The sequence below is a fragment of the Cicer arietinum genome, chromosome 4 (genome assembly GCF_000331145.2).
Source record: "Cicer arietinum cultivar CDC Frontier isolate Library 1 chromosome 4, Cicar.CDCFrontier_v2.0, whole genome shotgun sequence".
Taxonomy (NCBI): domain Eukaryota; kingdom Viridiplantae; phylum Streptophyta; class Magnoliopsida; order Fabales; family Fabaceae; genus Cicer; species Cicer arietinum.
The window spans coordinates 7,203,717-7,214,733 of record NC_021163.2 but is presented as its reverse complement, the minus strand read 5'-3'; the positions used below and the strand labels follow the sequence as shown (position 1 = coordinate 7,214,733).

General features: G+C 31.6%; 2 protein-coding genes across 4 annotated transcripts; one reads left to right on the top strand and one right to left on the bottom strand.

Moving 5' to 3' along the window:
- Positions 1–1,587: 1,587 nt before the first annotated feature.
- Positions 1,588–4,922, top strand: LOC101507804 (exocyst complex component SEC15A-like). Its single transcript, XM_004495860.4, has 3 exons — positions 1,588–1,829; positions 2,207–2,637; positions 2,825–4,922. The coding sequence occupies exons 2-3, from the start codon at positions 2,227–2,229 to the stop codon at positions 4,784–4,786; spliced, it is 2,373 nt and encodes a 790-aa protein (XP_004495917.1). The 5' UTR covers positions 1,588–1,829; positions 2,207–2,226; the 3' UTR covers positions 4,787–4,922.
- Positions 4,923–5,568: 646 nt separating this feature from the next.
- On the bottom strand, positions 5,569–9,997 carry LOC101507070 (transcription initiation factor TFIID subunit 13-like). Of its 3 annotated transcripts, none has more exons than XM_004495858.4 (6): positions 9,846–9,997; positions 7,789–7,912; positions 7,667–7,704; positions 7,454–7,513; positions 7,286–7,360; positions 5,569–6,000 (listed from the first exon to the last, which is right to left on the bottom strand). In XM_004495858.4, the coding sequence occupies exons 2-6, from the start codon at positions 7,889–7,891 to the stop codon at positions 5,866–5,868; spliced, it is 411 nt and encodes a 136-aa protein (XP_004495915.1). In that variant the 5' UTR covers positions 7,892–7,912; positions 9,846–9,997; the 3' UTR covers positions 5,569–5,865. The 3 variants fall into 3 exon arrangements, with proteins under 3 accessions (XP_004495915.1, XP_073222980.1, XP_004495914.1); XM_073366879.1 differs by lacking the exon at positions 9,846–9,997 and adding an exon at positions 9,429–9,832; XM_004495857.4 differs by lacking the exon at positions 9,846–9,997 and adding an exon at positions 8,030–9,404.
- Positions 9,998–11,017: the final 1,020 nt, after the last annotated feature.

Genomic DNA, 11,017 nt, shown 5'->3' with positions numbered 1-11,017 from the left:
CAAAACCGAACCACATTCGCATATTTTAAAATTTATTTATTATTTTTATTAATATGAGATAATTAATCTATTACATTTTAGTTAATCCTTTTCTTATATTTTATATTAAATTTAATTTATGTTATTTGAAAGGTGAAAGAGATATCACTTTTTACAAGGGATTATGAATCTCTATCTATTATTTACGTGGACTTGAGTTTTTTTAGGATACCTCTTCCTGTAACCCAAGTTTCCATCATGATACACACCCTTATTCCCATTCCAACTCATCATCCACCCCTCACATAGTTCTAAACTCATAAAGAAAGGGACACTCACGCATAAATCTAAACAGATAAAAAACAAATACTTCAAGTTTAACAAAACACCATACATGCATGCCAACAAATGTATTGAGTGATAATGAAGATAAAGTTAAATAAATACTTACAGAGTTTATTAAGCCAAAGCACAATGCATAGAGAAAAATGAAAACGAAAAGTCTTGGAACCACGGGTCACAACTTCACAAGCATAGATCTAGTGAGTTTTTTGTTTTTATTTTTTTATTTTATTTTTTTTAACTGAGGAATCATTGTGGTCTGTTAACAGCATATATAAACTTGTCAAACCTTAATTATTTTAGTAAATGATTGGTATTTTGATTTTGATATTCCTTTTTCTGATTCTTATTCCCACGAGGTACATGCTCAGTTTTTATTAAGAAAATAATTCAACGGAACATGAATGTTGTCTTATATGGTGTGAACCGGTTTGTCATAAAGATTATGGAGACAAAAAGTACAATTTTAATAATTAAAAAATAATAATAAAATAAATTTTAGTCTCGATATTAATCTAATTTATGCACGGATGAATATCAATCTTCATAATGCATATTATTTGATTGAGTTAATTTATATAACAAAAAAAGATAACAACAATCACACAGTTCTATTCATAAAAACAATTATACTAATAAAAATAAATTGATTATAGAAACCCAACATTGCAATAACATACACCACTATTATATTTTTTTTTTATAAATTTAAAAAGTGATGCACGGAAGCTCCTAAAGTGTGTATCGTCAAGAAAGTGATCTAACAACAAACTGAGTATTGGATTAAAAGTAATAATGATGCAATTGCAATTTGCTGTGGTTTGATTACTTGTGGAGGTATATATTGGAACAACTTTGTTGATTTTTGGACTGCTTTATTGGGATTACAACGACACTACATGTTAAGCTTATGAAAGTTATGGTTGTTATTGAAACAAGTCACAAAAATGAGTGACAATTTATATGAATTTAGTCTAATTCTCAATTGATAAATCCGATTTTTAGAAATATTAATGTTGTTCCTTAGTTTATTAAAAATATATGATTTAATTATCTTGAGATGGTTAAAATAATGAATTTACTACATGATTTAATTGTGTTAAAAAAATAAATATATCCCCGATTTTTCTTTAAAAATATTTTACAAAAATATTAATAACATATAATTACATTTACATATATTAACGTAGCTATTTTTGGGGTCAAAATATTAACTTGGTTTTGTGATGTGAAAATACCGCACGATACGTTTTGAATCCCATATACACTCTACAACATACACGACTCCAATCAACTATTCTTTGTTAACAAAATGATATAGAAAGGAACACCAATATCTAATTTATGTATCAAAGTTTTCTCATGCAATCAATAATTCTCAAAAGAATTTTTGTATACCCATCCAAAATCTATTATCTATATAGTTAGAGAGTATAAATCCTTTACTCCAATCTTTGACGTGAAAAAACGCATGACAAGCTTCCTTCGCGATTGATCACATCCACAAGGTTTCAATGCAATTCCTTTTTTATTTACATTTCTTCACTATGTTGCAATAACGCATTTGCATATATTTTTTTGTATTCACTCTTTTCCTCAATCTATTTTTCCTATGAACAATATAGGTTATTTAACACGTTACTCTAATTAATTAGTTGCAAATTTGATTACGAAGCATTGAAACATATGCAGACACTAATATAATACTTACACCAAATAACGTGTAAGCCGCAATAATAATTTAAGAAAACTAAAATTAGTTGAATATAATCACATATATTAGTTGTGTCAGACACAACACATGTAAGACATCGAACACGTCTTAAATCTGAATTATAGTACTAATAGAAGTTTATTTTTTGAAATTTTGTATTTCGGATTTCAGCGATATTTATTGAAGTGAGGATGGATTTGAAAACAAAAAGGAGAAGTGAGGTAGAGCATGATGAGGGAGAGGACTTAGTTCTAGCAACTTTGGTTGCAAATGGAGATGACATTAGTCCTCTAGTAAGACATGCCTTTGAAATGGGTCGCCCGGAAGGGCTCCTTCGCCAGCTCAACTTTGTGGTGAAGAAAAAAGAAGCTGAAATTGAAGACATGTGCAAGACTCACTATGAAGAATTCATTCTCGCAGTGGATGAACTCCGCGGCGTGTTGGTCGATGCAGAAGAACTCAAGAGTGAACTTCAAAGTGATAATTTCAAGCTGCAGCAAGTTGGAACCACACTTCTTGTTAAGCTTGAGGAGCTTCTTGAATCCTATTCTGTTAAGAAGAATGTCACTGAAGCTATCAAGATGTCAATGAATTGTATACAGGTATTAGGAATCTTGATAGAAAGCATGGAAAAGAAATAGTATTAAAATGAAGATAAGTTTTATATTGATAGATTGAGAAAAAGATACAAAATGAATACATGATATGCTCTTTATATAGAGTTAGTGGAAACTTAACTAACTAACCAACAAGAAATTAACTATAACTAACATTTATATCTAATAACAGGTGTTGGAGCTTTGTGTCAAGTGTAATAATCACATTTCTGAAGCTCAATTTTATCCTGCATTGAAAACTGTTGATTTGCTTGAGAAGAGTTACATGCAGAATATTCCTGCTAGAGCTCTGAAATTGGTGATAGAGAAGAGAGTTCCTTCCATAAAATTGCATATTGAGAAGAAAGTATGTAGTCAAGTTAATGAATGGATGGTCCTTATTCGTAGTTCTTGTAAAAAAATCGGGCAAACAGCAATCGGTCGGACTGCTTCGGTTCGTCAGAGGGACGAGGAAATTCTAGAAAGGCAGAGGAAGGTAGACGATTCAAATGTTTCAGGCATTGACGATCGAGCGTTTAATTTGGATGGTGAAGAAGGTGATAATGACTCTGCTATGCAATTTGATCTCACACCGCTCTACCGCGCTTGTCATATTCATAGTTGTATGGGGATCCTAGAGCAATTTCATGAATACTATTATAAGAATAGATTGTTACAGTTGAATTCAGATTTGGAGATATCTTCAGCACAACCTTTTGTTGAATCATATCAAACACTTCTAGCTCAAATTGTAGGGTATTTCATAGTGGAGGATAAGGTTTTAAGGACAGCAGAGGGACTTCTTGTTGAGGATCAAGTTGAAACTATGTGGGAAACTGCTTTGTCTAAAATGACATCAATGTTGGATAGGCAATTCTCACATATGAACTCTGCTACTCATCTTCTCTTGATTAAGGACTATGTTACACTTGTTGGATCAACTCTTAGAAAATATGGATATGACATAACTCCTTTACTTGATGTTCTTGATAGTTGTCGCGACAAATTCCACTTGCTTCTTTTGGAAGATTGTAAGAAAAAAATTGTTGATGTTATTCAAAATGATTCATATGAGCAAATGGTTATAAAAAAGGATATTGATTATGAGAATCATGTTCTATCATTTAGTCTTCAAACTTCAGATATTTTGCCTGCTTTTCCTTATGTCGCGGCATTCTCTTCGATGGTCCCCGACGCTTGTCGAATCGTGACGTCTTTCATTAAAGGCTCGGTTGATTATTTGTGTCATGGTGTAAGAACCAATTTCTTTGATATTGTGAGGAAGTATTTGGACAAGTTTTTGATTGAAGTGTTGAATGAAACATTACTAGACACAATAAATGGTGGAAATATAACTGTTTCTCAAGCTATGCAGATTGCTGCAAATATTTCGGTTCTTGAAAGAGCTTGTGATTTTTTCCTTAGACATGCGGCTCAATTATGCGGCTGTGGCGCTGCCTCGGTTCGATCGGTTGATAAGCCAACAGCTGCATTAACTGCTAAAGTTTTATTAAAGACGTCAAGGGATGCAGCTTATATTACACTATTGGGTTTAGTCAATACAAAATTAGATGAATATATGAAACTAACAGAAAGTGTTCTTTGGACTTCAGAGGAAGCAAAACCAAATGGAAATGAGTACCTAAATGAAGTTGTTTTTTACCTTGATTCTCTTATGTCAACAGCACAACAAATTTTACCATTGGATGCTATGTACAAAGTTGGAACAAGTGCACTTGATCATATTTCTAACATAATTGTGGCTGCTTTTCTTAGTGATAGTGTTAAAAGGTTTAATGCAAATGCTGTTATGAATATCAACAATGATCTAATGATGTTGGAGAGTTTTGCTGATGAGAGGTTTTATGCTTCTGGATTGGGTGAAATCTATAAGGATAGCTTTAAGAGTTGTTTGATAGAAGCAAGACAATTGATTAATCTTTTGTCAAGTAGTCAACCTGAGAATTTCATGAATCCTGTCATAAGGGAGAAAAATTACTATGCATTGGATTATAAGAAAGTTGCTACAATTTGTGATAAATTCAAGGATTCTCCTGATGGTATATTTGGAAGCCTTTCAAATAAAAATACGAAGCAGAGTGCTAAGAAGAAATCAATGGACATGCTCAAAAAGAGACTAAAGGACTTCAATTGATGAGGATTGTGGAAAAGTATTGTTTCATTTTGTTAAGGGTATATATAGTTTTATTATTTGTTTCTTCTGTTATGGATGTTGATCTTCAGAATAAACCGTGTTTCTATATTGCCATGACTTATTTTTCTATAATAAATTCTCGTTTTTTTTTCTTAATAAATTTATCTTTTTTTTTTCTATTGAATATGTTAAAATGATTGTTTATCCGTCTTGCTCTTAGAAAGTAAAGACACTACAGAAAGTTGATTTTCGATAACATATTTCAATCAATTTTATACTATTGAAAGTTGGCTTCAAGTAAAATAATAACACTTCCGTAAAAGTGGTGGTGGGGTGGGGGGTGCTTCATCATTCTTCTTTCTTAGAAACATGTATATCTTCGTCGACACTTGTAAAGAAATTCTAAGGTTTATTATATGCATTTGATTTCGCTTGTCACTTCTAGATATATTAATAGATCCTTGTACATGTGATAATATGGATCTGCCAATATTTAATTATATGTGTGTCTGAGATAGGATCAATTGAACCCAATGTGGTTGAAGTTTAATTTGACCCCAATGTGGTCAAAGTTTAATTTGACCCCAAATAATTACCGTCCATTCCATTTTATGTAAAGGCCAACGTAGATTCACTTAAACATACATTCTCATTTTCTCCTAAACACCTTGATGTTAATTGATCATATATATATATATATATATACAACATGAAATAAAGTTTCCTTCAAATGTGAAATACATGACAACCAACAAAGTGAGAACATGTTAGAGACCCAAGAATTAGATTCTAAAGAAATAACATTTTTATTAAGAACTATGAGAGAAATCTTTGCTTCAAAGATTCCCCTTCAAAATAGAGATTATACTCTATTCAACAATTGATTACAAAATTAAAAGATATCCAAAACTAACCACACAACTCTCTATTTATACACAATAGTCCTAACTACCTTGTAACCAACTAACTAATTTCTATTAACTAATTCTACTAATCTAAGCCCCTAACAGAACATGTCAGTAACAATCTAAAAAATGCAGCATTGGCTTTGGCACAGGTCAACTATCTTAACCATTCATTCATCCTTCTGCTGATTCATCCGGCTCACCAACCTTCCTCAGTTGCTCATCATCTAATTCAAAAAGTTTTCTTGCTTGTTTCAGCAAATCATTAACAGACAGCAGTTCTGAACAACGGTTGAGTTTTAGCATATCCTGCAGTATACAAGAAGTTTTATGAGTCTTAGTCAAACAATCAAGATTATCATGAATATGGCAGAAAATTATGATGCGAATGAAGTCTAGTTATTTTTAACTACTACCACCTGAATTTGGTCCTCTAAAATGTTGTGGAATAACCAGTTCTCTGTACAACCACTAAAGGAGTGGATAAGTTATTTGTTCATTTTTTAACAAAAGTTTATATGAGCAAAGCTTCAATATTTTCTTAATAATATCAAGGTGCATCTGCACAACTCAATGAAAAATAATGTTCATTTTAGTGCATCATGTGTATCTGGAAAGTTATATTAATAGATCCTTAAGGCAAAGCTCACTCAACCCAAAGTTTGATCAATGATGAGAGATCTAGTCCTAATGAAGTAATAATAAATTGTCCTAGTGCTTAAAAACCTATGGAATAGGGGAGGTGAGAAGTCTCAACAAAAATGTGGAATTAAAACTAGGGGTATATGTACGGCATAATCATTTATGCATTATGCATGAGTAGTCCAAAGGACAATACCATGGTCAATTAAGTTTAAGATGAGGAAGTTGACAGTATATAGTTAAACAACAGAAACGTGTCCATCTATTAGAGTGCTAACAGTGCCCATATTCATTGTTATCATATTTATGTACCATACAATTACCCTGTTGATGCAGAGAGTGAAGTGATTTAAGGTAAGATTATAGTTCCTAATTTGACAGATATAATATTACATAACCAAATATTGAACCAATACGGGTTATTTAGGATCAGGAATACCCTTCTTGTGTGTTTACTGATTTGAAGTTAAGGACAATTAATATCGATTTTGGCTTATTGAAGTTAATGAAAATCCTACTTGAGAAAGAGTTTCTCGGACCTTTAAAGACCTGTATAAAAATTGAATTGGATAAATATTGACTGATGCCGGTAACAACTAACAACTTCCCAACAATTAACTTTAAACCATCATCGAAGGCCACAATAATAACAGGCCTATAATAAGCAATTGAAGACCATATATTTATAAAGGGTGACCAGAAGAGAAGTTTCTAGCTAATAGAAGTGTTAGGCTTATGAATAAATAAGTACTTACAAAAGATGTTTAATTAAGTCTAGTATTCTCAGTGTATAGAAGTGTTCATAAAAAAAATTCTGTTAGCTTTTCAGGGGATTTCTTTTTAATTCACTTATTACTATATCTTTTTGTCCATTGTTGGAAGTATTTGAAGAGAATTATAGATAATTGTTCCCCAAGATCGCTATTCACAATTTTTATTAACCAAATAGTACCTTGCGAATCAGATAGAGGAAATCCTCAACTGATAGCTTCCCCCTCTTTGATCCAATATCTTGTGCTTTATGTACCTTGACAGAAAATCTTTGCATAAGGGCAAAAGCCAACGACTCCATGGTACTCAGACTGTGTTAAACAATTAAATACCTTAGGGAGATTCTTACCAGTTCTGTGACATATTCTACAACGATGTCCTCAATAAGAGCCACACTTTCAGGAAGTGGCTAATTGCAGTGACAAACAAGAATAAAATTTCAAATTAATATTTACAATTCACATGAAAAGAATTTGATTCGTAGCTAAATAATTTCACAACCTAGAGAACAGAACTTGGGCATACACAGTAGGAAAATTGAAAAGGATAGAATGACAATTACATTGGGATCATCTCCAAATCCATACATCATGTGCTTCACTATAGCAAACCAAGAAGAAGATTGGGTAAGAGAGATAGAAATAACAAGACTAAAATTTTAAAATTAGGAACAAAGATTCTTACATTCTTTTTGGAAAACTCCTCTTTTGCGCTTCAATGAAGTTTCTGATGGTTGGGAGGAAGATGCTCTTGGTTTTGATGAGGTTCCGGCAGAGGAATTGCTCATTTTTGTTGGTTAATGCTTTTGCTGTCATTTCAGTGAGTAACTATAGTTAAAGGAAAGGGGAAATTGAAAGTGAAAATTGATCAAGGATGAAGCCTAGCCTATTCCAGATAAAAAGAAAGAGCAGGGAGAGGAGCATACTGGTTGATAAGCTTCTGGAGGTATTGTGTTCTCAGTTATCTTTCAAATGATAAAAACAGTAAAAGGGAAAATGGGCCAGCACACCCTAGACCACACGGGCTAGCACTAAAAGACCATAAATTCAAAAACCCTCGAGTCAAAATGCCCACTTGACATGCGGGTTAGGGCCAGCCCAGCCCACTATTTTAAAATGTGTGTGTGTGTGGCGGAACACAACTAAAGTTATTTTGAATATAATTTTCAAAAAATTTAAACAAAAACATTTGTGAGCCATAAGCAACTGGAAAACAAGTTAAATTTACTTGTTAGTACTTCAAACACCAAAATCACAGAGGCAAAGAACTGAACCATCATGTTCTTTCTTCTTAGATCAGGATAAACAAGATTAAGATGATAAATATATTACATGGAGCAAAAGATCGCCAAGTTAACATAAAGAGAAAAGATTAAAATAGTAAGGCACTTCAAAAAGACAAAAACTACTTTCAAGATTGACTTGCTTGCTTTTCACAAACAGTGAGAAGATGTAAATGGCAAGATTCTAATGTTTTCAAGAACCATTTTACCCCTAATGATTCAAGAGAGGATTTAACCATGAATCTATAAGTGTTGTACTATCATTGTACGACAGTGCTAGTCATAGCAAATATGAGTTCAACTAGCACCAAGAGAATAAAACTACTGGACTTTGTGCTAGAAGGTAGAAGCCAAGGTCAAAACAATATTCTAGAAATAAATGAACCAACGCTTCAAATGGACAAGACTAAAAGCATACATCAACATACACAATTTGAAAGATTTTTCTTCTTTTCAAATGCCTTGTGACTCTTGCATTCTGACTAATTATTCTTCTTTCCATCCATTGGCACTTTGTGCATTAAAACTACCAACTCCAATGAATTGATTCCACTCGTCTTCTTTTTGTCTTGTGCACCCCTTTTGATGTTGCTGTTGTTCGCTCTGGTCTTATGGGACTCTAGTGCTTGAAGGTTTTTCCTTCTGAATTTGTTGCCTCCTTGAAAGAAGTAGGTGATATTTTGCAGCCAGCACCAACATCGTCAAAAGGGTGCACAAGAAAGGCAAGAAGATGAATGTGGTAATGGGCATTGGAGTTGGTGGTTTTGACAAACAAAGACAGGGCCATTGGAAGCAGAGAAGAATACTTAATCAGAATGCAAGAGTCCAGAGGCATGTGCAAATTCTTCTTTCTGGTTTTGATGACAGATTAAAAAAAAACTAAATTCAATACAAATAAGAAGCAAGATGGTAGTAGTTTTGAAAAGTCGAGCTTGGGAGTTTTGACATTGGAGAAAATAAAAACGAAGCCATTACTGGGAAACTTAAAGAGAACACAGACGAAATTGAAGATATCATAATCAGTCAGAGAATGAAATCTTACTTGAATGAGGATGAGAAAGCAAGAAAGATGTGAGAAAAGAGTGGGAAGAGATAAATAAATAATGATATTTTTAAAAAAATTTGGTATTTGTGAATGAAATGAATACAACTATACTTATAGTTATCATTTATCAATTAAAAATTTAAGATCAAATTTCCAATCCAGGTATTAAACTTGTTGAGGCATTTTTACAAACACCTTGTGAGCGAGCCTGATTAAAGGAAACAAAAGGGGTAGTTTACCTGCACCCCGTTAGCCTAACCACATGATTTTTACCTCAACAATTAACACAACAATGACAACAAATTAACCTAGCATTACACATCAAAATTTTCATGTTTCCATTAACGGAATTGAGGGGAAGGGGAATCCAAAAGAAAAATCAGGCAAAAGGGTTTGTAGGTTTGATCCTCTTACCTGAAAAGAAACGTGACTCGAGTTCTGAAGAATTCACTGCTGAAACGAAAATTAATTCTTCTTTTTACCGGTTGTGTTGTGGTGTGATTCACTTGGATGCGATGGTATGGTCACTAGAGTCTAAAAATACCGATGCTCTCTATTTATACTAATTTACAATTTCATGGTGGGTTTATTTTGGAATAATATTTTTTTTTAGGATTTAATTCAGTACAAATTATAAACTTAAAATTTTTATAACGTCAATAAATTTTAAGAATTAAACAATTATAGATGTTTAGTATTTATTATATAATTATTTCTAAAATTATGTTTATGAATCACTGTAATATATATGGAATTTTTTTATATTAATAGTGTTTAATAATTAATTTTTTTTTTATTTTACTAAATTTTACAGTAATTTTACTTGTTAGTGAGAGGTACGAATTTTTTGAAGTGAATAATTTATTAATATTTTTATAAATAATAAAAATATTGAAAAATAGTTTTTATTATTTTTTGAATTGTGTTTTTATTAATTAGTATTTTATATTTTGTCTGTGATAATATTTTATTTTAAGAGTTTAATAAGGTAAAATGAACAGGCTTTACAAAACAAAATACAAAGTATTCTCGGTTTCCATTTAAAAATTTGAAAATGTACTTCTTATAATTATGAAGTTTCAAAAAAATTCTAACAGAGTTTTAGACGAAATTATGTCAAGTTGAATAATGTATATAGTCTGTGATAAAATGTACGTAGATTAAATTCTATTATTTTATTTTCTATAGCATTAAAATATTGTTTTAAAATAAACATATTTCCTAAAATGCATTATCAGCTCGTTATAAAACATTAGCAAATATAAATTTAGTGGAAAAGAAATTGAAATTGAAATCTGCGGTGACTTTAACCCACTGTAAAAATGTCAGAGTCTAATACCCTCCAAATCAAATGCAACTTAAACAAAAAAACTTTGGGAGGATTTTGCACTACTATAAAATTGGTATTTTTGTACGAAAATTTCAAACAAAAACAATTTCCTCTTTACTTACATTAATATTTCGAACGGACAGATTATGTAAGTTAAAAATTACCTGTGAAGGTCTTGGCTGCAAAAATTTAAAAAAAAAAAAAAAAAAAAAAAAAAAAAAAAAAAAAAAAAAGGTTTTAAAAATTTTTAAAAAAT

Coding starts and splice junctions, on each gene's coding strand:
- LOC101507804 (XM_004495860.4), top strand. CDS start 2,227: ATGGATTTGAAAACAAAAAGGAGAAGTGAGGTAGAGCATGATGAGGGA. Junction 2,638..2,824: donor TGTCAATGAATTGTATACAG/GTATTAGGAATC, acceptor ATCTAATAACAG/GTGTTGGAGCTTTGTGTCAA.
- LOC101507070 (XM_004495858.4), bottom strand. CDS start 7,891: ATGAGCAATTCCTCTGCCGGAACCTCATCAAAACCAAGAGCATCTTCC. Junction 7,514..7,666: donor GATTTGGAGATGATCCCAAT/GTAATTGTCATT, acceptor CACTGCAATTAG/CCACTTCCTGAAAGTGTGGC. Junction 7,361..7,453: donor TAGAATATGTCACAGAACTG/GTAAGAATCTCC, acceptor TTTTCTGTCAAG/GTACATAAAGCACAAGATAT.